This window comes from Scylla paramamosain, chromosome 21 (assembly GCF_035594125.1).
Source record: "Scylla paramamosain isolate STU-SP2022 chromosome 21, ASM3559412v1, whole genome shotgun sequence".
NCBI classification, from domain to species: Eukaryota; Metazoa; Arthropoda; class Malacostraca; order Decapoda; family Portunidae; genus Scylla; species Scylla paramamosain.
Genome location: NC_087171.1, coordinates 17,508,794 through 17,536,458, shown reverse-complemented (window position 1 = coordinate 17,536,458; position 27,665 = coordinate 17,508,794). Strand labels below are relative to the sequence as shown.

At 44.2% G+C, this 27,665-nt stretch overlaps 1 protein-coding gene across 8 annotated transcripts in view; it reads right to left on the bottom strand.

Moving 5' to 3' along the window:
* The window catches only part of LOC135111129 (disks large 1 tumor suppressor protein-like), a 196,947-nt gene that overhangs the window by 31,546 nt on the left and 137,736 nt on the right, over positions 1-27,665 (bottom strand). For all 8 annotated transcript variants that reach the window (XM_064024123.1, XM_064024119.1, XM_064024124.1 and 5 more), the window contains 2 exons: positions 26,466-26,646; positions 22,561-22,645 (listed from right to left, as the gene is read on the bottom strand). In XM_064024123.1, coding sequence (XP_063880193.1) covers positions 22,561-22,645; positions 26,466-26,646 — 266 coding nt within the window. The remainder of the gene's footprint in view (positions 1-22,560; positions 22,646-26,465; positions 26,647-27,665) is intronic.

Here is a 27,665-nt window from a genome sequence, read left to right as displayed (position 1 = left end):
CTTTTTCTTCGTTACTTCTTCCTTTCATGGTACCGAGAGTTAATCCATTCATTCATTCATCTTCCTCTCCACTTCCTCCTCTTCCTCCTTGTGAAGTATAGCATCTTCATCGCCATTACTTATTCTCCACCTCCTCTCTCTCTCTCTCTCTCTCTCTCTCTCTCTCTCTCTCTCTCTCTCTCTCTCTCTCTCTCTCTCTCTCTCTCTCTCTCTCTCCCTCCTCCTCTTCTACGTTCTTCATAATATCTTCTTTAACTTCGATTCCACGTATAATATTATCTTTTTTTTCTGTTACAATTGGTTCTATCTCCTGTTCTACGAAGCTATTTCATTCTTCTGCGCATGAATTTTCCTTATCGTTCGTCGTGGTATTCCTCTTACATTTAGTAATATCATCTTTCTCCCCTATGCAATTACATCTCCTTATCTTCTGCTTGTATTAAACGTAAACACTTCTAAGTAATCATTTTCCCTTTCCTTTTCGTTGTCGTCATCCTTTTCCTTCTCCTCTTGCATTTAGTAATATATTCTTTTTTCCCTACATGCAATTTCTTCTCATTCTCTTCTTCTAAACGTAAACAATCTTCATAACATCTTACTCTCTTCGCTCTTCTCCTCCTCCTGCTCTCTAGTCACACGTCCCCGTCACGCCCCGCGCCTCGGCCCCCACCATTATCGCTCCACGCCATCGACTTGGAACGCCATCACCACTACTGCTGCTGCCACGCATTACTTACATTAACTTTCACCATCTCCGCTACCTGCCTGCCACCACCACCAACTCACGCCATGCTCTCTTTACCAATACCAATACCACCACGATCCAGTCTTATAAAAATACTTAGAGAGGGTCGTGTTGCAGTTTCTCGCGTAAAAACGGGGAAGTTAAAAGGAGAGATAGAAAGATCGGAGGAAAGAGGAGCGGAGAGGAAAGTGGCGTTAAAGAGAAGTATTTCCTCACGACCTTCCGACCTGACCTCACTCAACTCAGACCTGAAGGAGTTAAGGTAATAGTAGACACGTGCCTAGGTGTGTAATTGGGTACAAAGGTGAGGGTGCGGACAGGTAACAAGCGAGCTGTGATTTGCATACCCGGAATTAATTAAAACATTTTGCCTACAGAGAGAGAGAGAGAGAGAGAGAGAGAGAGAGAGAGAGAGAGAGAGAGAGAGAGAGAGAGAGAGAGAGAGAGAGAGAGAGAGAGAGAGAGAGAGAGAGAGAGAGAGATCACGTAGTTGAAAAAATAAGAAGAGGCTGCAAGGCCACTCTACTACACAAGGAAGAGGAGGAGGAGGAGGATGAGAGGAGGGGGGAGAAGAGCAAGATGATGAAGAGGAGCAAGGAGGAGGAAGACCCTGTGAAAATATACGAGTAAAAACAGGTGACTCTCCACTGTGAGAGAGAGAGAGAGAGAGAGAGAGAGAGTGTGTGTGTGTGTGTGTGTGTGTGTGTGTGTGTGTGTGTGTGTGTGTGGTGTGTGTGTGTGTGTGTGTGTGTGTGTGTGTGTGTGTGTGACAATGTTGCGGGATAATCAATTAAGCTACTTCCGCTGGCTGCCTCCCGCCACACCCTCACCCAAACACTCTGCCACACCCAGCCCATCCCTCCTGTCACGCTGGGCCAGCCACACACACACACACACACACACACACACACTGGCTAGAGGGTCGTAACTCGAGGCACTCATGGAATGAGTGGCTGTGTGGGTGGAACGCTGTGAGAAGCTTGATGTGTGTGTGTGTGTGTGTGTGTGTGTGTGTGTGTGTGTGTGTGTGTGTGTGTGTGTGTGTGTGTGTGTGTGTGTGTGTGTGTGTGCTCGCGCGCGCGCGTAAGCCACACCTGACAGCCCATTATTACAGAGGGGCGGACAAAAGGAGGGTTTAGTGGCCAGGTAGGATGGCAGGCTGAGGCACGGCAGGGCGATGCGCCACTTTACTTGTTAACTTATTTGCTGATTATGATTTTTTTTCTTTTCTTTTAGCCAGGATCTCTTCATTACCAGGAAGTAGTGACCTGGTGGCATTCCAAACACATTCCGCGAATGAATATAATGATGACTGCATTTCGAGGATTCTAAGAATGTTTCTGTGAAGCTGCCCTCATCAGCACAACATGATGGACAACTTGGGTCCACACCATAAACGTCAAGAGTGTCCCTATAAAAATGCCGGACCCTCTGTGTCTGCAGCATGATGACTCGTCTAACGCACACCAATAAATTTTAGGAACGGTGCAAACACGTTTTTTCTTTCTTGAGTTGCCAGCGCCAGCGAAATGTAAGTACGCTTCAATGAGTAGGTTTTAAAACAAAATTATACTTTGTTATTGAATTAACTACACGAACGGAATGAACTACCAACAAAAATAACTTCTGAGGTGTGTTATTTCATTACTGACTATGCAGGGTATTCAAAACCAGTGTGAACACTAAATACTGCACCCATGCCTTCGTCCAACACGGCCGCTGGAGAGCATCAAATGGTAAACAAGGTCTCACGGTCAGCTTCAATGACACGCAAAGGTGACAAGCTATGAAACTCCCCCATAACTCCAGCCCATATAGCAAACAAGTTGACAGAATTACGCCGCATGCACCTGGGTTACCTTTGTCTTTCCAAGCTGAGCATCCAGGCCCTAGCATCTATGTGTACTACCTACTATTCGATGGTGGCGGAAAAAAAACACTCTTGCATCGTGTTCTTGAAAGGTTCGATAATTCAACACCTCCGTCCGAGAGATACGCACCACCGACACCACACTACCCAACAAGCTGCCACAAATATACTGGCACACGCTGTTTCATCCTCTTCCAACTATCGTTACAGTTTATCTACAAGTAAATACGAAGAAAAAAAAATCAATACACTGACTGGTAGTAAGGAAATGTAACCCATTCAATCTGATCCAAAGCAGGTGTTAGTACCAACCCGCGTTCTAAACACAGGAACCAAACATTATAGGGTAACTTACCAAAGACATCTGAAGCAACTCCTCAGCCAGACGAGCGCTACAGGTGTGAGGAAAAAGTTGGGTAAACATCCGGGGCGTGTGGGACTGAACACGGCGACAGCGGCAGCCCGGGGCACCACGCTCAGGTAACGCCCGTGCATCCTTTCATGCTTAACGCGCCATACATTTCGCTCAAGCTGCTCTATTTACAGTACTGCGCCTCTTCCTACTCCTATCACCATCACTAACAGTCTGAGGCGAGCTAACCGAGACACTGAGACCAATAACAATGGGGCACAAAGAAATGAGGAGTATTCGGGGAAGAGCAGAAGCACACATGAAGCAGAGCGTGATGAATATTCCCAACTCAACACTTGACGCGAGATTCCTAGTGAAAAATAATCCCATCATACAAACCTTCCTTGAGGGGTCCTGCGGCATCCCTCCACCTCCACTTCCACCACCACCACACCCTCAACACTCTCCTCCTTGACCCTCAGGTGACCTTGACGCAACACTGCCCCTCCTCTCCCTCCGCCTCTCTTCACCCGAGGGAAGCGCTGTGGTCATGTCCGCGGCAGGGAAACAACGGGATGCTCACCACCTCTGGCATTATGCAGTGTTATTTGTAAAGGCTCGCTGCGCAGGTAGCAAGGGTTCCCTACCTACTGCCCGTCCCTGGTGGCTGGCCCTCTACCACTGCCCGTCAACTGCTGTCACCATCACCACCACCCGTCACTGTCTATCACCCGCAGTCGCCACCACCCGTCACCCAGTCATTACTACCACCACCTTTAATCCTCTACCACTGTCTATCACCCGCTGTCACCACCACGACCCGTCACCCGCTGCTGTCATCACCACCACTACCGTCACCCTCTGCGTACCACCGCTTCACAGGTTTCATGCCTGGTGACGCTTATTTCTGGGAATACAGAGACGCTGAAAGCTTTCGAAACAATCACGCACTGTGCTCTTATCTTAACCCAACCGGTGCAGGTAAATCCATCTAACTGAGGTAAATACAAACAATTCGGTCTAAGTAAAGCACAAGAGTTTAGACTAAAAGATTTCAACAAGAATACCAGCCTTTTTAAATTAAGTGACTTTGCAGGTGTGTTCCTTCGTGTATCGTTAGTATAATACTGCAAGCTGCACACCAGGTTTCGTTTCCCTAATGTCCCCTCCCCCCCCCTCAGCGATACACCCCGCGTGCTGGGGGGACGACGGTTGTGGGCACCTTGGGCACATTCCTCTAATGACATGTGGCCGAAATGGTTCCCTTGCGGCCACTAGCGACAGCCCGATCCAGCGTGAGGGATCCGAGAGTGGAAGGAAGGTGGGTTCTGAGGTCGCTAGGAGTTAACATTGCCATCCCTCCAATATGTAAATGGCCTCGTCGCCTCGCTTACCTAACAGCCCCGGGGAGCTGCGTGGGGTTGATGCAAATAAAAAGGGCGCATTAGCATACCGCACTTCAGGCACGGCTCACGCAGACCAGAAAATGAGGCCTCAGGTGTGTGCCAAGCTACGAACTAAAACAAAAGTGAAGAGGGGAGGAGGAGAATGTTGCGAAGAAAATGCACTCTATTGGGAAACTCCAGCTAATCTTACTGAATAAACTTCCTTCTTTCTTTAGACTTATTCCCCCTCAAAGGAGAGAGAGGCGTCTTCCCTCAAATCATTTTAACGAAAGGCAATTTTTCTTAACTAAGACGGAATGGAGAAGGGGGTGAAGGGAGAGGTAAAGGGAGCGGAACACGGCAAGGCACGGAAACAGACAGCCCGACGCTCTTCCTGACTGGCCTATCACGAAGCTCAGTAGTGTTCTGGTATTCTTCATGACGCTAACGTCCTATTCCGTGTCCCGGGGAGTGAGGCAATACTGATGGAATGCAAGGCTCTGTGTGTGTCCCTAGATAACCTCTTTTTTTTAGTTACCTACATTATCATTACTATTACCAATACTATACCCACCACTCCCACAATTACTACTATTGAGGTTATCTATGGTTGGTAGCACACATGCATAACAATAGCATCAGTACTGACATAAAGTAATATTCTTTTAAATACATAATTTCCTTCACTTGGTCCACATTTGGCTCAGGACGGTGAAGTGCCTCCCGCCTCTTCAGCCCCGTCCGCTCCCACCCCCGAAGTCTGGTATCAGGCAGACGTCGCGTGTGTAGTGCTCTCATAAGAATCTGCCGCTCCCCGGGACACGAAGCCCCAGTGCAAGGTGTAATGGACCGCACGGAGATGATTCCAAGGTTGGAGACAGACGCGTGCAATTTCTAACCCCGCACGAGTCTTTACCTTGCGCTGAAGAATACCGTGCAGCGGCCCTCACTCAGTCACGTCATCAAACATGACCTGGACAAGCAAGTGTACCACACGCTAGCAACACCCTTAGTTACGAGGCTCCGCACTGCTACAAGTCAGCAGAGAGAGAGAGAGAGAGAGAGAGAGAGAGAGAGGAGAGAGAGAGGAGAGAGAGAGAGAGAGAGAGAGAGAGAGGAGAGAGAGAGAGAGAGAGAGAGAGAGAGAGAGAGAGAGAGAGAGAGAGAGAGAGAGAGAGTCGCCATTACATATACACATACATTTTCTCTCCCTGCCATGTCGTACAGACTATCAGATTTCATAACAAGCATCTACCACCACCACCACCACCACCACCACCACCACCAGCGTGTATTACAAATAACGAACCACAAATGTTTAAGCATTCAAACAAAAGAGAAAAAAAAAAAAAAAAACGTAGACAATAATAAGAACACAAATGAAGAACCTCCATTGATATTCTCTTCACAATAAATTACTTTCAAGTCGCAACGAATTTCACACGCGAGTCTAACCTTTCCCCGTCGCTCAGTGCGGACCCTCGTGCCTACTTGGGAGGGAGCAGCTTGCCTCGCCACTCACTGAGGAGCTATATATTTCTCCGTGCTGTGAGACGAATGGGACGCATCGCCGTTCGTCCCTGTAAGAGTGGCAATTTAAATTTCCGGACACACCTCCTTTGTGTAAGTTTAATAAATGGTCAAATGAAAGCCACCCATCTTATTTCGTTTGAGATTTAATGCCTCGTGTCTTTCCAAGTGGAGCGCCCATGAGCCGTGCACCGCCACTCCGTGCCATCGACTACTCTTGAGGCTCTCTCCTTTGCGAAGTGTCAAAAGCCTGAGGATACTTAAGTGCTGCACTGGATGGGCATGTGAACTTTGCCATTCTTCCTCAGGCGTGGAGTATTAAAGGGACTGTATGTTTAATTAATGGCATGGCTTCATCTGGTCTCACACGGAAGAAGGATCTGCGCCATGTTACTGTCAGGGGAATGTTTCGAGGGACGCCACAAAGGGCAGGACGTTCTGATGTTTTCAAGTTTATGTTTTAATTTGCTGGTAATGAATGTCTCAAGCATAAACACACACACACACACACACACACACACACACACACACACATACATACATACACACACACACACACACACCGTCTCGATATCCACGGGCAAACAGGGACAGAAAAGAACATAAAATGAGGAATTAAGTAAGGCGCAGGCTGCGAGCACCAGCACCACCACTCAACCTAAAGCAGCCAGCCATGACACAACAGTCTCTCCTGCTGCCCTCCACCCCAGGTACCCTCACCGCCTCCCGCAGGTATTAATCTCTCGCCTCTACAGAGCCTTCTTCTCTCCCTCTCCCCCGGGCCTTGCGCGTCAATAAACTGCCTGGCTTGGCTGCATGTGGCACGTGCATGCTTCCGTGACAGGCGTGATCAATACACCCCCGCGTGCCCGGACCGCTGATCGATGACACATTCCTCAGTCCTGCACTCCACTACCACTACTACTAACGCCGCTGCCGTCGCCGCCACCATCGTCCAATATCTTCAGCTTTCGAGTTACACAAATCTTAACATTCAACGCCAACCGCTGCATGTCGTTCCTGTTAACCTGCCCCTCCCAACTACATAAATGAAGTTCGTCAACTTATAAATTATATTTCTCCGCCACTCTCAAACTCCAACAAGTTCCAAATTGTTTGGAAATCTTGGAGGCCCCTTGGCTCATGGTCACAACTTAGTTACTTAGGAAACTTCACCACCAACTTGCGTTTTTTGTTTGGTCTCCTCTAATGAGTCCACGATTACGTTCCTCGGATCATCCAGACGTATAAACCAAAGTTTTGTGGCAGAGAGGTGAATGGAAGTCGAGAGAGAGAGAGAGAGAGAGAGAGAGAGAGAGAGAGAGAGAGAGAGAGAGAGAGAGAGAGAGAGAGAGAGAGAGAGAGAGAGAGAGAGAGAGAGAGGAGAGAGAGAGAGAGAGAGAGAGAGAGAGATGAAATGATGTTCACCGTAACATGTTGTCGCTGCCCAAGAAAAGAAAGGGACGAGGGTGCCTATCCCTTGCTATCAGTGCTAGCACACACCTTGTCTTCCCCGGAACGCGCTACAGGGCCCAAAACAAGGACACACACGCTGGACGTCTGGCCGCCAGTCTGCCGCACCACCACGATGACTCCTCACCTGGCTGGACGGCGCGCCACGCGTCACCTCAGAGGAGAGAATGTCGCAGCAGTAGCACCAAGGAGGCGGCACCACGCCGGAGTGCCAGCCTTCCACAGCAGCAGGTGTGTGTGCGCGCCAGGCAGGGGGAGAGGGGAGGTGTGCAAGGGGGCACAGGGATCGCACGAGCCAGCGGCGCACCTTTATCCAGCCCGGAGCGAGGAGCCCGAGTGCCCCGCCCAGCACCACTAGCAGGCAGGGAGGGAGACCCGCCACCCCAGCCAACTCTTTCAGTCGTTGCTGGCGCCGCCCCATGACCGACCGCCCCGCTATCACTGCGCCACCAAAGTCCCTCGGCTCCCATTCCCGTCGGCCTACAACTAACAGGTGGTCTCGTCACCTTTTACGTAAGTCATCCCACACCCCTCAGTGCTGGCCTGTGGTCACGCAGGCCCTGGCACTGTGTCATGTTGAAGCTGTACATGTTTCGCGGGTGTCATGAAGTGCATGTACGCACCATCAACACGCAAGGACGCGATTCCGTCACAGGCACCCCCTACCCCCCACTGTCAGGAAATGTCGTTCCTCACTCCCGTTACATGCAAGCACAACGATTTTGCGAGACTCACTTCCTATCAGCGAGGTGTGAGTAAAGAGCAACATGCACATGATTGCCTGCAGCACACTCTCCTGATAACGTCCTTGCCGAACACCCTCACGGTTGGCTGGAGCGGAGCGAAAGTGTATTAAAGAAGACCATTAATACAAAGCCGTGTGTGTGTGTGTTATGAAGGAGAGAGAGAGAGAGAGAGAGAGAGAGAGAGAGAGAGAGAGAGAGAGAGAGAGAGAGAGAGAGAGAGAGAGAGAGAGAGAGAGAGAGAGAGAGAGAGAGAGAGAGAGAGAGAGAGAGAGAGAGAGAGAGAGATTAAAAAAAATATCCCCATCATGTCATACTACACGTGTTCCTCCATTATGGTTTGCTGGCATCACCAAGACGACAAAACAACGGAGGAGGAGAGAGAGAGAGAGAGAGAGAGAGAGAGAGAGAGAGAGAGAGAGAGAGAGAGAGAGAGAGAGAGAGAGAGAGAGAGAGAGAGAGAGAGAGAGAGAGAGAGACGTTAAAAAAAAAAAAAAAAAAAAAAAAAAACGTGGATGACCTGACCGGCCGGAAGCAAGAGGAAGAAAAGCAGGAAAATGAAAAATAGTAATAAAAACGAACCAACGTACACATATATATACCAACGAATACGAGAAAGAAAACGGGAAATGGAAAACGGACGGAAGAGCAAGATGCGGAATGGGAGATGTCAATGAGGAAGCGGCATACACTCGGTGATAAAGAAAACTAGAAGCAAACGAGGAGAAAAAAAAAATGGAGGAACGGACACGGGGCACCTGGGGGAGGACAGGGAGGAGAGGCAACGACACTGAAGAAATTGCCGGTGGAGGAAGGGACAACCGGATGCAGGGGAATGAATAGGAAGGGAGGAGCCGGCGAGACAGACGGACGGACAGGAGAGAAGGGAAGGGAGGGGAAGGAAAACACGGAGCAGGAACGAAAGGGTGCGTGAGAGAGGAAAAACTGAATGGAGGAGAAGGAAAGAGAGGATGAGTGGGAAAGAGAGGGATGCACAAAAGTTTGGTATTGACCCGCCAGCCCTCGCCAGGTGCTGCACCCCTTCCCCCAACGCCTCACCCCTCACCCCTTCGCCTCCCCCTTCCTCCCCGCTTCTCCCTCCTCTCGTCCAGACCAGGTGAGAGCCACCTAACATGCGCGCCGCACGCTTCCGAGAGACGAGAGGAGGAGGAGGAGGAGGAGGAGGAGGAGGAGGAGGAGGAGGAGGAGGAGGAGGAGAAAAACAGAGAAATGTGAGAAATGCGAAGCGAGGAAGACTGGAAAGAGTTGAGTAAGAGAAACGAACAGTAGAGGAGAAAGAAGAAAGAGAACCAGAAAAAGATGGAAGCATGACGAAGACGAAGTGAGGGTAAATAAGGAAAAGGGAGACGGGGGAAGTAAGTGAAAGACGGAGAGAGAGAGAGAGAGAGAGAGAGAGAGAGAAGAGGAGAGAGAGAGAGAGAGAGAGAGAGAGAGAGAGAGAGAGAGAGAGAGAGAGAGAGGAGAGAGAGAGAGAACAGGAATGATGCGAATTCAGAAGTGTGGGAAAATTGGAGAAGTGGAAGGGAAACAGTAACAACGAGTAGGAGAAAAAAAAAAAAAAGATTAACGAGAGAGAAGAGGAGACGTGCGATGCGGGGAAGAGAGGAAGACGTGGTGATGATAGAGAAAACAGGGAGAGAAGAAAACAGAAGTAACAACGGCTCCAAACAGCAAGATCACAGTTCAAATCAGGTTTGCAGATACGTACTAGCAGTGTTCCGGATCTGAAGGGAAACACATTCAGTTACAATAATAAAAAAGTAACACCAACAAATCCTAGCGAAGCGTTAGCCTCAGTTAATGACTGCAGCAGGAAACTCTTTATGTCTTCGTAGGACTAACTTCAAAGGCTACAGAGATGATTAGACAAGTACTCACGTGCATTTTCTAATTAGAGATGCAATATCCTTGTTAAAACATTACTAAATGCATGAAAATTCCCTTGACAACTTCCACCAGCGCCTGTTCAAAGTGGACGACGTGGAGGCAAACACGAACAGGGTCCGCATTCTGAAGCACTTCTGCACGCACCTCCACTATTTTCAAAAGACTCTAGTTGAAGCTACACGCGTTTTAAGGGCTGTTTTTACGGTTCTGGAGACAGATTGACAAGTTTCCTACACTATTAACATGAAAAACACTCTTGAAAACCGGACTACTCATCTCTGTGGAGTTTGAAAATAGTCGTGGTGAGAGAGCACCAGATACAACACTTCCTCGGCGGCGATGCAACGAAGCACGCTATTCACTCGGGTCTCTCATCAAGCCTGGAGGTCTGCGTGTGACAAGGCCGGCGTGTATATCAAACCATGCTACATTTTTTTAAAGCATATGCATAATTCCTGTTGGAGGGAAAAGCAGGAAAAAGAGACAAAAAAGGAAGGAGAAAAATAAAAAGTCACATCATGCTTCTCCTTGACCTGCCTTTGTCGCTGCCGAGTTACGGAGCCACCCGGGAGAGTAACCCAGCCACGGAACCAAAGAATAAACAAATAGAGGAAAAAATAAAATAAAATAAAATAAAAATAAAAAATCCTACACTCGTGAATCTCTCTCTCTCTCTCTCTCTCTCTCTCTCTCTCTCTCTCTCTCTCTCTCTCTCTCTCTCTCTAATATACAAGAGATTTAGACGCATTTTGCCTATGGTTATCCTCCCAATGGTCTTCCCGAGTCGAGATAGTTTGCAGACTCGTGGTTCTGGGCGATCTGCATGTGGTAATTTAAACATTCCCATTTTCTATCCTCACTGCCCTTCTTCCTCCGCAATACATTTCTGGCCTGGCTGAGGGAGTTATACTTAGCCTACTACCCACTACCAAAGACGCCTGACCAAAATGGGTTGAGAGAGAGAGAGAGAGAGAGAGAGAGAGAGAGAGAGAGAGAGAGAGAGAGAGAGAGAGAGAGAGAGAGAGAGAGAGAAGGGGACGGATTGTTTAGTGAACTGGAAAGTAGCGTGAGCTCAAGGACGACGCCAAAACTCTCTCTCTCTCTCTCTCTCTCTCTCTCTCTCTCTCTCTCTCTCTCTCTCTCTCTCTCTCTCTCTGGGTGTCCGTAACTCCAGTACGTGCCTTTAAGGTCTTAGCAAATGTTGGCAAACATTTCTCTACAGCCTTAATTCGTAACTCTGGTTTGGAATTCTTTGATGTGCATATCTATGTTTAAAATACTGGCGAGATAATTCCCACAAAAGCTGGCGAGTTTTACGTGTCCGATCTTCTGAGCTGTGCCAAGCTAACTGTGTAGGTAACAACGATGAAAAACGATACTAAACGATTCAGTTAGGGTGCTTCTTAATTACAGTCATTAGAATCAGGATACCACTCAATTTAACGGCAACAGTCTTGAAGAACAACAAATAAAGTATACTGCTAGTCTTTAAAATCTATTCCATTTAAATAGATAAAGAAGGAAAGCGCAATATTTGATGTCAGCATTGCATCACACTACAGTGGATGTGTACCGGCAGTGTGATGCAACAGTGCGTGGCCCACCCGCCCCTCACGGAAGTAAGGCAATTCATAACCACTGAACGCGTACTTGAGACTCCCGGAGCGAAGGGACCTGGGTGGCAAGGTGACACTTGACACCTTCCACAGGCGCTCCATTACTCGCTGTGATAGAAAACGCACGGTGAGAGACGCGCCGGAAAAGCGACAAAAAGGAATACACGTCTCCTCTCTCTCTCTCTCTCTCCTCTCTCTCTCTCTCCTCTCTCTCTCTCTCTCTCTCTCTCTCTCTCTCTCCGTTTACACACGTGGGCTGCTCACACACACGCGTCATTTATGGAAATCTTTCGACGTTTTTTTTTCTTTTTTCCATAACTTCATCAGTCTTAACAATATGTGGACGAGAATTTTCCATACAATGTCAAGGCAACAAACAGTATCACTCAGAGTCTCTCACGATAAGTGCCTTCCCATTCCAGGGCTTTCTTCGTAGTCCCCGCGGCCAATAGGACGACTAACCTCCTGACCATCGCTACACCTCACTTTACAAGCTTCATCCCATTATAAGGTTAGCTTCCCAATCGGTTCATTTTCAAAGCAATTCAGTTTTTGTCAGTATTACTCAGCGTCTTAGGTTTGAAGCGAACGTCAGTATTCAGGCCATGCAATGTTAATACAAGAGGCAAGGGTAAAGATTAAGTACGTATTAAGATTTATTATTGACTTTTCAACCTATTTTTCTATATATCCACCTTGTCAGACTGATATGAAGAGAGAGAGAGAGAGAGAGAGAGAGAGAGAGAGAGAGAGAGAGAGAGAGAGAGAGAGAGAGAGAGAGAGAGAGAGAGAGAGAGAGAGAGAGAGAGAGAGAGAGAGAGAGAGAGAGAGAGAGAAATTTCAAAATATACATAGCAGTTGGGACACACACAAACAACTAAAACGTGATGAAACATAAGCATAAAGAGGACAGAGAACATCGTATTCAACCACTAGCGTTCTCTATCTCTCTCTCTCTCTCTCTCTCTCCTCTCTCTCTCTCTCTCTCTCTCTCTCTCTCTCTCTCTCTCTCTCTCTCTCTTTAAAGGTCAAATCGCGCTGTAGGCCGCAGGTGTTCCCCCGCCAAGCCGGCAACACCTGAGGGAATGGCCCAAAACAAAGACCCGATGTCTCTGCCCAGCCACCTAAAAATTTCCCTCCTCTCTTAAAGACTGGCCAGCATTTTTCAAGCCTCCCTTAACCCAAACCGCAGAGCACTCGTCCATGGCACCGCTATGTAGCAAGCGGTGAGGCAAAATGCATGTGTCAGTGTCCAACACCAAGTTTTTTTTCCCACCTCTGATAAAGACTGTCACGATTTCTTTCTTCTTTTATAACCAAAACGAAGAGTCCTGCTACATATCACGTGGTAAGGCAATAATGAAGTTTCTTGTGTATCTACCTCCTTCTACAAACATTTAGAACATTATCTAATAAGAGATAACTATCGGCACTTGCAGGTTACGCTTATATTGAGTCCATTTTCATATAAATCCTTCACTTAAACTGGTGTAGGAAAAATAAAGATTTCAAATGATAACCACTGCGTAACGTATCGTAAAGACGACCTAGTGGGAGCGTTTTGATTATCCATGGAGGTTCCAAGACTGATTTCAAATCTCTCTCTCTCTCTCTCTCTCTCTCTCTCTCTCTCTCTCTCTCTCTCTCTCATCGAATATCATGGCGTCGTACTGGGTTTTCCCCCTTAACTGAGCACTTTGTAAGCCTCGGTGGTGGTGGGATGGGAGGAGAGGAGCAGACGGAGGGCGGGAGGGGGCAGGAGGCTGGTGTGAACTGGGCTGAAGATGGAAAATGGTGGGAGTGGGGTGAGGTCGAAATAAAGGGTCGTGATCGGGGCGCGGGTGGTAATGGAGAGGGAATGGAGAGGCGAGTGGTCGTAGAGATGCGTGAGGGTAATGGGAATGGAATAAGGAAAATGGGAGGAAAGAACGTGAAGGGAAAGGATGAGTGAGGGTCGGGGAAGGGCTCTCCTGGGAGGGGAGCTCGTGGTAAAAGCCTTGAGAGAGAGAGAGAGAGAGAGAGAGAGAGAGAGAGAGAGAGAGAGAGAGAGAGAGAGAGAGAGAGAGAGAGAGAGAGAGAACGTATGTGTCTCGTATGTTGGTTGCCTAGCTGGCTGCACCCCAACTCGGCTCCACCTGACCGGCTACTCTCCTCGCTACCTAGCAACCTCAGGCAGGCAGCTCGAGGCATCGCTCTACTTATGCCCCGATAACACGTAATGAGGAGGGGCTGGAGAGAAAGCTGACCACGACGGTTGTGTTGATAAAAAAAAAAATATATGTATAGCACTACAGAGAAGCAAGTTAGTACTACATGACACGATACTACATATATACTCGTACATGTGTTCCTAATTAGTTTTGACACATGTTCACCTACAGAGCTAAAAATAGATAAGAAGGTAAAAGACAATAAATGACTGGTTAAAATGAAGAAATCAGTGAAAAGACAGCCCAAAGTAATTCCTCAAAATCAGTCAATATGAAAATCATACATCAGACACTCCTAACGATTTCAGGGCGTCGTCAAGATTGAGAACTAAGACGGACGCCTGTCAAGCCCAACACTCGCTCCCTATTCAGTCTCCTCGCACACCTGCAGCACCATTTCTGCACCTCGGCACCAAGTTAAAATTAGATATTGGATGACTGAACACATATAGCTCACGGATCCTGGCAACTCTTAATCCGTGTGCTGTCACTTGCGCTTCTCTGGACGGATCCCAATCACCTGCATTACTCTGCTTCATGTCTCAGCTTCTACCCAGGTAATATTGGGAGGGAGTATTTATTTAAGTTGCTTTCCTCCTGGTTAAGTATGCTGAACACACACACACACACACACACACACACACACACACACACACACACACACACACACACACACACACACTAAATCACACATGATCTTTCAAGCATGGTTTGCCGATACGAAATGCAAAATTCAACACCAACAAATGTCAGCAGGTAACAGCAATTTGGAACTCGGCTGACGCAGAGAATTACAATACAGGCCACAAGGAGAGCAGGCGGGTTTTCAATTGATAAATTTGAGTACTGCCCTGCTGTGGTCCTCGAAAATGTAAAAAAAAAAAAAAAAAAAAAAAAAAAAAAAAAAAAAAAAACCGCGTCAAGCTCTCGACAGAAAGAGCGCCGGCAGCTGCTCTACCGGTCACTCTTCAGTGCCAGGCAATGAAAGGCAGAAAAAACAAACAACTTCTTGGCCAGTACTTTCCTCCGCAACAGAGAGAGAGAGAGAGAGAGAGAGAGAGAGAGAGAGAGAGAGAGAGAGAGAGAGAGAGAGAGAGAGTACATTATCACAATAACAGCAACAGGGGCAGTAAGACCATATTTGCAATTAAAAACAATCAAATACTGCAGCGATCACGGTAACGGGCACGGTGCCAAGAGTGACATTCCTGCGATGATTCCCTTTAAAACGAACTCGCAAGTCTGTCATATCTAACATAACGGTATCGGAAAAAAAAAAGATATATGAAAAAAAAAGTGACTGCATCCATCAAGGGGATTGTGTCCAGCCACCAGGTCACAGCATCAGGCATTCACTGACGCTATCTTTCATATCAAACTAAGCACCGTTTTGTTACCGCCTATTTAACTAACGGCTGTCATGTACAGTACGTATACAGGAATATATTAAATCCTAACAACAATGTTTATATAAGATCTTGTTCACATTACATAAACACACACCAGTCATATTTGGTGTCGAGTGACGTCGATTAGATCCTGGGCCCAAAAAAATGCGTGAGGAAAAACCTAGCACATAACTTGAACTCAGGTTACCAAGCTGGGATGGACTGCTGAGCTTATATCAGTGATGAAATTCCTACCACATGTCGCCCTAAAACGGGGACATGCAGTCAAGGACAGGTAGTAACGCGCTAGACTCGTATTCTCGCATGGTAGCCCTTGCTGGCATCACCCCTCGCAGTGTGTAACATGACTTATTGATGGAGCCATCCAGTGTCTGTCTCGGCAAAAAGAGCATTAAACACGCATGTTGCCATTCAACGGACAGCAACGATGCCAGGGCCCAAGGTTCAGAGGGTTAAGGGTGAAGTGACGTGACTGGGAATAGCTTCGTTTAAAATAAAAAATGTGAACCTAAGGTATATATATTTTTCCTAACCATCTCTTAGAAACCATCCCATCGTTCTTACAACACAGCACACAGGCCTGAACAAATCATCCAGCACTCTGTAAGTAATGTCTATCTTCATACATTAACTGTGTTCCTTACTAACTCTCCCTATCACTCACCTCAAGATCCGTCAGTACACAGCGGCTTCCTATGATGAAGACACAAGACAGTGGAGACTGAACCTGCTCCGGTACCGTTAACTTTATCACCAATCTCTGTGCACAATACCAAATGTTTCATGATAGAGACCAAAACTACACATCCTATGGAAGAGCCAGCAAATACATCGATGAGTGTTTTAAATGACATCGGCAATTAACACGCTTCAAGTAACAAACACAACCACTCGTAGATATGTAGCTACGAGTATACCCAGTTCCTAGCATTAATGTGCACTGTGTTTAAACAACGGTTCCTCTCATAGTATGACTAAACAAATGCAGTCACTTATGGACTATTTCTTCCTCTTCAAAATGCAATACCATATTACTTCATAAACCCGAAACAAATACGTGTTAAATATCCGTGTAATGATTCAGCATCATGATCTGATCTTAAATATCGACATTCCTTATTGTCTTCTGCTGTTCATGCCGTTACTCAACTAAGTTGCTGAAAGTGGATGACCATCAATAACGTGCCCAAAACGCAACACAGAGACCATGCTTATGATGCATTCCCACCCCCACACCACAACCTTCAGTCTCAAGAGTGCTGCCGTCTCCTTACCTCGTGATAAGTTCAGGATTTTTCTTTCTGACAAGGGTGCCGTTGGCCTTGGGCGGCAGGCCATTCTTCCGGGTCATCCTGTCCGCCGCGGCCTCGACCTTGGGAGGAACGTACCCCGACAGCCTTGCTCCCTTCTCACGACCTCGTTTAGGTGTAAGTCATAATGAATGACCTAGCTTTTTGCTTCTGAAAAACTGCCGTGCGGCTCGGGACAATCTTTTATTGGTCTTTCTTTCTAGCACTCCACTGATTATGTCCTTTGATTATAACAGTTTATGTCCTTTTATTATAACAACAGCTTATGAAAAATATTACGTACTATTTCCAGTACGTTTTTACTTTTACATTTACGCTATCACTCAATAGTGTTTATGATTAGAATGTTAATAATATGGGAGAACATTTCATTGGGCTGCAATGTAAACTGCACATTAACACACGCGAAAAGCTTGACATTTGTCCAGCATAAATTTTCTTCACACGTCAACAAATTCCTTATAACACCGGGGACACAAGCCAACGACACGAGCAAAGAACACCCGCACAACACCCAACACACAGCCACTGCCTAAACATCAATGGCACACGAACAGAATATAGATTGCTATCAACAGCACACACACACACTGGCGTCAACACATGGGCATCAATCACCACCTCAGCGACACGCGCACCACGCACCCAGGCCGCGACACGGGCAGCCAACACCCCGCTAACGACACACGGGCAACCAGCATCTTGCCAGCGAGCAGTTTCTTGTTGATTTCCGCATCACAAACACTTTCCATCTCTGAAAACTTCACATTCCAGCTTTAATGTACAACAACCAAGACAACATGAATTCGTGCACACTGAACACGACTGAATCACCGCCCCACACTCATACCCACACGGTTACATGCACCAACACACATCTCCCGACCAGTGTCTGGGCCAAGACTGGCGCCATGGGCTGTGGCTACAGTCAGAATCAGTCTCGGAGATGGGTGCCAACTTCTCTTCCATCCATTACGGAACAAACAATGAGAAGTATATTTTTAAGATATCAGGCGGTTACATAAACGGGACACATATAATACATCATTGATCTGTGCAAAATTGGCAAACAGTCGTGATATAATAATAAATACAAAATACTCTTATGGCAACACGCGCATCTGGACGTGCTGGGCCCTTCCTCCTATGCTTCCTCCCTCCTTCCCTCCCTCCCTCCCACCCTCCTCACCGCACAACATCACGATGATGTTGATGCTATAACTTTTCTGACCTGCACTACAGGCATACCTCAATCCCTGTAATATATTCCTTAACAACATATTATAGGCAAGAGCAGAGTGACCTCTGAGCATTTCATAAAAAAAAAAAAAATAATAATAAAATAAATAAATAATATATATATATATATATATATATATATATATATATATATATATATATATATATATATATATATATATATATATATATATATATATAATACACACGTACTACACAAGGACATAAATCACAAACTGACAACTTTCTCATTCCCGCCAAAACCAATTTTTTTTTTTCGAAAATACAGACTACTATAACCATCTCTACGTACATGTACACCCATCCTACTTACAACGAAGTGTCAACATGAGTCATGTCTCGAGTCTTTCACCAGAACTGGTGTACCTGCAGCACTTCACCAGGGTACTCGTGGGAAACGAACGCACACCGTAGCGCACGTATCTTATCACTAGAAGGCGGAGCCTGCGGTGGCTGACGAGGCATCACACACACACATACACACACACACACACACACACACACATATATATATATATATATATATATATATATATATATATATATATATATATATATATATATATATATATATATATATAATATAATATAATTTTTTCTACTCTCCTGTTCCTACACAGGGAAAGATAAGCTTAAGGATTGTTGTGACATTATTGCATATATTTATATAGAAAACTCATGATGGAAATAAATTGATGGTGTACGTCACGTTTTGCTCAGCTTTGCTCTTTATCTCCTAAAACAGTCCTACCTCTCCTTTCTTGACACTCGGCGCCAGGCGTCACTCCACCACCAGCAACACATTAGACTACCAATTGAACGCACGGCCAGTTGTACTGTGCGTGCTCTTAATATCTTCTTATCTGCATCCTAACTATAAAACACTTGACACTTTTTTAATTCAGTTCACGTTATCTCGGAAATAAAACTATAGTCAAGACGGCAGCTTCTGTGTACATATATATTTAGATCATGAGATGTCCACAATGCTGTTAAACTGAAACAGCGTGGGAACGTTTCCTTTCCAACGGTGTCTGGTATGATGAACCAAGGTCTCTGCTCCATGTGGCAGGAGCTCGAGGCACAAGCCTGCCTGAAGGGCGTCTGGACAGCGTCAGACCGCTTAGTATTAGAACCTACAGCCTGAGCGCCTCCTGGAGACCACACGAGTAGTGACTTGTATGACCTTGAGGCTTGACAGTCTGACTTAGAGAAGTGTATGCCTTACTGAAGTAACGTTAATAATAGCACGTAGTCCTCACTTTTATAACACACTTGAGGCTAATTCGCTTCTTCACTGACGACTTTATTATATGTTGGAACCGTAACAGTTTATATATATATATATATATATATATATATATATATATATATATATATATATATATATATATATATATATATATATATATATATATATATATATATATAACGGATAACCTTCTATAAGCTGTAGCGGAACTGTGTTCACAAAAATGTGACCAATTATGCAATGCACTGAACCTTATCATATCGAGCAGCTACCACACTCTATTACCATTAAGAAATACCTGGTGGAGAACTGACATAATTTCCTGATTATTGGGACAAAAAATACCCTATCACTGATAAAATGATCTTTCTTATCGGTGATTTGGCGAATAATCTACTCTGAGGATTTCGAGCAATAAATTAATATGCAGCACCGAACATACATTATCAAATAACTACTCAGGTGTTCGACACATCCTGTGGGACAACTCCATCAATATGGACCTGGAATGTGAGCACACACACACACACACACACACACACACACACACACACACACACACACACACACACACACACACACAGCCAGGTGAAAGGGGCAGGCACCAGCCGTGACCTCACCCTCTGGCATGGCTAAGCCGCGCCTCCGCTTAACACCACCCTTCACATTTACACGCCACTGATTCCAAGATAAGGGTCTCATGTTGCTCCTATGGTCCCAATACAGCCAAACACCATTCCCTACATCACTGCCTTAACTTCGTTCCTCGCACCACCACACTACTACAGCTTATGGCATCTACTTCCACCAAATGACCTTGAGCACCGCCACCACACTACTACTGCTGTTTATGCCATCTACTTCCACCAAATGACCTTGAACACCACCACCACCACCACCACCACTATTACTACTACTACTACCATCAGCACTCCTACTGTTACTATTACTACCACAAATAGTATTACAATTACTAAAATCATAATCATTCTCTCTCTCTCTCTCTCTCTCTCTCTCTCTCTCTCTCTCTCTCTCTCTCTCTGCGTGGGAAGGACCTATACTAGTGAAAGGTATTCCATCCGTCTGCCCTTTCAGTGGCCTCCCACGAGACACGTAGAGTACAGCAGTAGGAGACACGCACTGTACGCCTGTGTCTCGAAGCAGGCCACTGCGATTACGACATAGGCTGGCTGCACAAAAAGGTGGAATAAATCTCATTGTAGTTCTTATAATTTTGTAAGATTTTTTTTATTTTTTCAATAGGAGCGGAGAGGAGAGGGATTCATAAGTCTGAGTATTCATGGATTGCTTATTTAATGTTATCCCTTTTTTTCTGGTGCGTGTGTGTGTTATTCCACTTGTTTGCGAGGTCGGTTAACACGAAATATACATAATTACTTCAACTATTCATACTAATTCGCAAAGTAATCGAGGCATCAAGCACAGCAAGTAACAAACCTCAGTCTTGCTCGAGTTATAGAAAAAAAAAAAAAATGCTTCACAGCGTGACGACAGAAAACCAAATCCTCTGTGCAGACACTGATCAAAAGAAAAAAAGAAAACTGGACACGCCCGCGAAGCTTTATGACACAGCGATGCACAAGCGACCGTTCACTCCACATAATGACTCGTTTCTCTGCTTATCGCCACGCGGATCGGGTTGAAGGGGGGCACCCAGGAAAAATAGTTTGGAGAGCAAGATGTTAAGTATCTGTTCACCCTCAGAAAAATAAGCAGGCATATACGAAAATAAGGAACCGCAGTAATTCGTGAGGAAAGGCTTACATATAATAAAGTAGAGAGAGAGAGAGAGAGAGAGAGAGAGAGAGAGAGAGAGAGAGAGAGAGAGAGAGAGAGAGAGAGAGAGAGAGAGAGAGAGAGAGAGAGAGAGAGAGAGAGAGAGAGAGAGAGAGAGAGAATCCCAATTAAAATATGTACTTCAATTCGATTTAGCTTGTTTAGACTATATGCTAAAAAAAAAAAAAAAAAAAAAAGCCTTTGCTCGCTATAGTATGTAAAATGTTTCCTACAGAGGATGCTGTTATAAACTCGCTTCTATAAAATAAATTAATGGTGACCAATTCTGAGAACATGACTCGTATACTCTACTTTACAGTTTGATATAACGTGAGGTAAATTGAAAGTGAGTCATAAGGTAGTTGCGTGAACGAGTGTTTACATGCAAGTCGTGTTACGTGCAGCATGAGTGTCGAGGGGATGGATGGTGGAGGGGGCCAGGCAGCTGCAGGGCGGCCTCCCCTTCCAACGGACACAATACTCCCCGCCAACCGCTTGCTCCAGCCGCGATGCCCTCCATTGTCGCTCAGATGAAGCGTTGGCGGTCAATAGCAGAGTTGCCTTATACATCGAAAATATACTATGAAAAATAAACCTAACAGATTACCATCTTTTATTATATTCTTGGACCAACTTCGTATAGTTAGTAACATTGTGTAAGACATTGTAAATTATAATAAAATAATGAATAAACTGAAGTAAGAATTCATATCAAATACACCTGGCATGCGTCTCCGAGGGCGGGGAGACAGAAAACAAAAAAATCATAAGAGGATCACATCCATTTACACAGTGCGTAAATCCTTCTTGACTGTATCCGAGTACCGAATTACCCAATCGATCGCTAGGTTCAAATGTGACTAGTACCCGTGTGCTACACTGCACAATGGAGTTTAAACGTATAATGGTGCCGCGCCGCCGAGTCACGTTAATTAATGCATCATTCGTTACATCCTCGTGCAAACGGCCATAGTGGAATATGGATGTATATTTACGGTGTACAGTTCCTTCACGTATCTCAAAATAATTATTATTATTCAATACTAAGTTAATGTGAAAACTTTCCCAAATAAAAGCTGCCAAACCCCAAAATCATACAATTACCGTACATCACTAGTGCACCACATACTGTAATTCTCTCACAGAAGAATGTTAATATCCTTCCCGCTGTCCACGTAACATATCTTCCCACACGTATACAGTACCACACACCCATACAGGATATCCTCCCCAGTGCCTAGAGAGTTACTACATACTGTACATACGGGAAATGAGAGGACGCTGCTAACCTGCTGCTGACCCTCTTCGTGTCCTCTCTGACCAACTGTCTCCTCTCATGCCTCAGAGAAGGGCTGCAGCCTGTTCTCTTCTGGCAAATGCGTACTCTTACTGTGCACAACACACAACATGCATATATAGACTGAACAGCTACTTCACAAGGAGAACATAAAAATTGAAATTCTTCTTTAATGTCTTTTTCTTTAGAGGGAAGCGGCAATTTAAAAAGCTAATTTATTTTTCGTATGAGAAGAAGAAGAAGAAGAAGAAGAAAAGATGACGTAACAGGGCTTTCAAACGCGTAAGTCCATCTAATAAAAACTAAAATTCAGCGATGCACTGCTTTCCTGCGACACCTCAACTGACTGACAGCGCTGTACAACACATGCACACACCAGACAGAAGAACAGAAGGTTACTTACTTTGGTATGAGGTCATCGGGTGTGGGGCTGGAGTCCATGCCATGCTCATTGTGGCTGCCGTCGTGGGAAGCTGGGGGCGGCGTGGCTGGGGGGCAGGGAGAGGGGGAAGGGAAAGTTAGACTAGCTCTCAGACACTCTTGGGGCTTCATCACACATGTTAGTAAAGAGGAGGTACTCATCACCTCGGGGATGATACAGTAGGTATTAATGGCATTTTGTTAAACATGCGCACTCGTGATACAAGGGCGGATACAGCGCACTCTAGTGATACAAGGGCAGATACAATGAGTGGTTGGGTAGGCAGGCAGTGGACTGACGTTTCCCTGCCATCAGTTATTGTAAAGGATATATCTTTGATTACATCAATAACCAAGTCATCAACATTAATCGTAAAAAAAATACTGAAAACAAAATACCTCAAATGAAATCAATAGCTAAGGCATCAATCCTACAGAGAAGGAAACATCTCTAATTACATCAATAACCAAGACTATTGGTTATTCGTAAAAAATAAATACTGAAGAGGAAGTCTCTCTAGTTACATCAACAGTCAAAGTATCAATATTAATTGTAAAAACTACTGAAAAGAAAGTCTGTCTAATGAAATCAATAACCAAGGCATCAATATTATTCATAAAATGCCTGCATCTTGTTTCTGAAGCATTAAGGAAGTACAATTGTGCAAATGCTAATGTGCTCTGACAAGTAATGGGTGTAAAGAGACAAAAGATGTCCAGGTATCTTATCTCTTATGTCCATGTTCTTTAGAAACATGTCTAAACCACACTGAATGTATATATTCTGCATTTGCCCTTATTACAACTGTCCATTAGTCAAACCGCAGTATTTGCATGGTATTATTTCACTAATGACTAATACGACTGATGCATGAAACAAGCACAACACAGATCTTATTTCTAAAGAAGTGGAAATCTATGTGGTGCTGTGAGGGATAAAAATATTCATATCTCTTGATTATTATTATACTACATGGTGATATATGACTAAAAATATGTCAATTTTTTCTTAAGTAGATACGAAATACGAACTGTGTGTGAATGTGATAGTGATGGTGGCGGTAGTGGTGGTTGTGGTTGTGGTGGTGGTGGTGTGTGTGTGTGTGTGTGTGTGTGTGTGTGTGTGTGTGTGTGTGTGTGTGTGTGTGTGTGTGTTGTACAACTCTAGCTGGCAGCAAGCAGTGTTATAGCACACACGGCTGAACACGAGTGCCGCAGTTTTTAGTGCTGTGTTCTGTGAAAAGCAAACTTAGCAAGGATCAGGACCTGGAGGGATGGTATTGCATACTGAGGAAGATTGAGATACTGAAAAGAAAAATAGTTATTTAAATTATGGGAGATAAAGAATGTGATAATTATAATTATTCATCTTATGGGAATGTTAAACAATCTGTGATATGTAACAACATAAATGCTTCCACATACCAACAATGAAATAAATAAATAATAATAAACTACACCATCACTTATAGTTCCATCATGACCACAAAGAAAACTCTTCAGAGGTAAACCCAATGATAAAGTATGTGACAGTACAAGATTTTGTGAAAGGCTTGCTCGAATATTTTTTTTAGACAAAGGATCTGGCAGGCAAAAGCAGTATTCTAGGAACTTTCATCAATAGTACTAATATGCAGATCTGATCACTACTTGCACAAGTATTAGTTGTGTAAATTATTATTACTATTATGGTTGCCATCATCCTCATTATCAATATCATCTTACACTCAGAAATACATGAGACAAAGACTGAGTGTTGTGTGAAACATTTCCACAAAAAAATATAAATGACCAGATCTTATAATGAGGAAGTAAATATGTAAGGTCCTTTCATACTGTGTTTATATGCTTATTCTTGACAGGAGTTATTGGACCATTGGTTCATAATAAGTAAACACAATATCTGAAGGCGGAAATTATGTCTTTGCCCATGTCTTTCAGTCTGTTTGCCCATTTACTTGTCTGTCTGTGTGCAAGACATCACAAAAAGTTAAAATTGGAATTTATTTCTTTATTCATTCATTTATCCTTTTTTCCAAAGTTGACCTTGGGTCAAGAAGCAATTTATTAGATTTTGAGTCAGATCTCAACACATATCAATAATTCTTTTCATGCTCATCCAATTTTCCCACACGTTTTTAATACATACACAAAAATGGAATACCATAGCTTGGCCATATTTCATATTATGGTATGGCTTTCTCTCTGGGAGCCTTCTAGTTGGCAGTACTTTTATCCTTTACATAAAACTCATTCACAGCAAAAAAATTGTACTGTGTAATGCTATCTATTTATTGCTCAGGAGAAACAGAAGACTAGTATTCCTGCCTACTGCAGAAAACAGGGCCTATGCTACACATGTCATCCTGTCTCTATATCTAAATTTATCTAGTTTTCCTTTATGCAGTTTTATGTGTATTTACCTAGTTGTATTGTACAGGGTCTGAGCTAAAGCTCATTTGTCCTCTCTCCATATCTATAGTTATCCAATTTCTCTTTAATTTGCTCACACTAGCAGCTGTAACCACCTCCTCCCTTAAAGTATTCCAGAGATCAATGCTTCTGTAAAGATAACTATATTTCTTGATGTCACTGAGATATTAAATCTTAATCTTTTTTGTATGTACTCTTATACATCTTTTTTCCTCATTCACATGCATCTCCAAAACTTGTCTGTCTACCTTTTCTACATGGTTTATTAATTCCATATGGTTTATTAATTTGTGTGTGTGTGTGTCACTCACCCAGCCAGTTATTCCCCTACAGAAAGAGCTTAAACCTCATAGTGACTGATCTTTGGGTAGGACTGAGACCAGTCACACATCACATACTGAGACAGCAATGTCACAGCTCTTCAGCTTACACCCTCTACCTACTTGCTGCTGGGTGAACAGGAGCTACACATTAAGAGGCTCACCCATTTGTCTCACCATGCCTGGGACTTGAACCCAGGCCTTCTCAATTGTGAGCCGAACATGGTGTGTGTGTGTGTGTGTGTGTGTGTGTGTGTGTGTGTGTGTGTGTGTGTGTGTGTGTGTGTGTGTGTGTGTGTGTGTGTGTGTGTGTACACATACATTCATGCATATATGCATGAAAATATTTGCTGCAAAAGATAAGAGATTTCCTATGAGAAGGAGAAAAACAGAAGGCATGCAGCCCTTGGTTTGATAAGGGAACAAGCACCACCTAAGAAATTCATGAAGTTCTATATATTATGTACTATCACACTGTTATAAGTATTTGATAAAAGAAGATGTATATTTAACATTCTTAACAACCAGTGTTGGTGTTGTCTTGGCGAGGAAAACAACACTTGCCTAACAGTGAAAACTAATAGACCCATTCTTGGCTCCATACCTGACATCAACTCTCTTGCTATTAGATACATGACAATGTCCTAAGTAGCTGCTCTAATTAAGAAATTATAGTAGTAAGTTCAATATTCTCACATGAAAATGATTACAGGGATGTAATTTCTCTATCAAGGATTCCTGGGATATATAAATATACACAGAAAGCTTGAGTTCTATGGCAAAGGTAAATGTTTTGAAATGAAGATGGTTAAGTTCATATGCTGAAGGGTTATATCATACACATAAAAGCAGAAATAGGCAAAAAAGAGCTTGTGGTTGTCATGTAAATTTTTGCAACTCCTATGAAAATTCTCAATAAATTTGCAATCTTTCTACAATCCTCCAATCCTTCACTTCTAAATCATACAAATACATGAAAATACAAGTATATTACACACATGGTTAAGTAATAACTATCTGAGGTCATCAAGTGATCTGCAATTACATTTTACAGTCTTTCATATGAATATATATATAAGCCACACAAACAAACAATACACACTGCATTAAAGAAGGTGGTTAAGTAACAACTTACGGGGAGGAAGAGAACGGTCAGGCTGGTGGGTAGGCTGTGGAGGGTGAGCTGTCACATCTGGGGCAGAGTTGGTTTGGGAGGTTACAATTTTACCCAACACCAATACCACACGGTCAGTGGTGGACTTGAGGCAGGCAACAGCATCTTCGTGGGTGACATTTTCAAGATTGACATCACCTGACTGTTGAGAAAAGTAAAGAAATTAACATAATTTTCTCCTAAATTATTAAGTACAAACAGTAGTAGAAGTATAAAAATCAATGAAATGTTCCACTAGGTACAAGGATTGACATTATGATGATCTGGTAAACTGTTCTGCAAGATGGAAGTATATCTCTGGCTGTATAGTACTTGTAATGACCTAAACATCGTGTCAGTCAGTTGATTTGAAGGCTGCTACATGTGCCATAGTAGACGAAAAAAGGAGCAAAAAGAGTTGGTGGACAGACTAGTTTGAGCAGTTGCTGGTGGATTGGCTTTGTCCTCTGCTACAATTTTTGCTGTTGAAAAAATAAAGAAGAGATGTGGAAGAAGCAAGTCTGAATGTCTTCATACAGGCTATCTAAGCTGTGACAATGGTGGCTGCTTTTGACATACTGCTAACTCCCAAGTCTGATGGTGCTTCACAACCTATGGCTGAGTGGGTTCGAGAAGACTGAGGCCATGTTGCTTGAGGACCTTGCCATTGTTGTACCATTAAGATTCAGTGGTGGAGCATTCTCGATCTACCAACAGTTAAAGCAATCATGACCAGGAAGGAGTGTTTAATTACAGAAGCTTTGTATCAATACAACATATTGCCATGGAAAGAATCTCCATTGTCAACACCTGCCAACATATTGTACCAGTATACAGAGCGTATTAGAGATCAACTGACACCTTTCACTGATGAAGCAATTGGCTATAATCATTTTGATGTTGGCAATGCCATGTGGGTGAAGCCTTAACACACAAGATGCAACTCCAGGTATGACACTGGAAAGTCACTGCAACAGTGACTTTCAAGCAAATTGTTCAAGTTGACTGAGTTATAAGATACATCAGGGACCTTCACCACTTGAAGTTAGCAGAAGACCAGCAACAAACAAGGAAGCAGGAAGATGAAATGGACAAGTTATTCATCAGATTGACCCAATCCACTGAACCAACTCTGACAGAGTTGTACACTGCTACCCCACCATTATGAGAGAACAGAAAAAT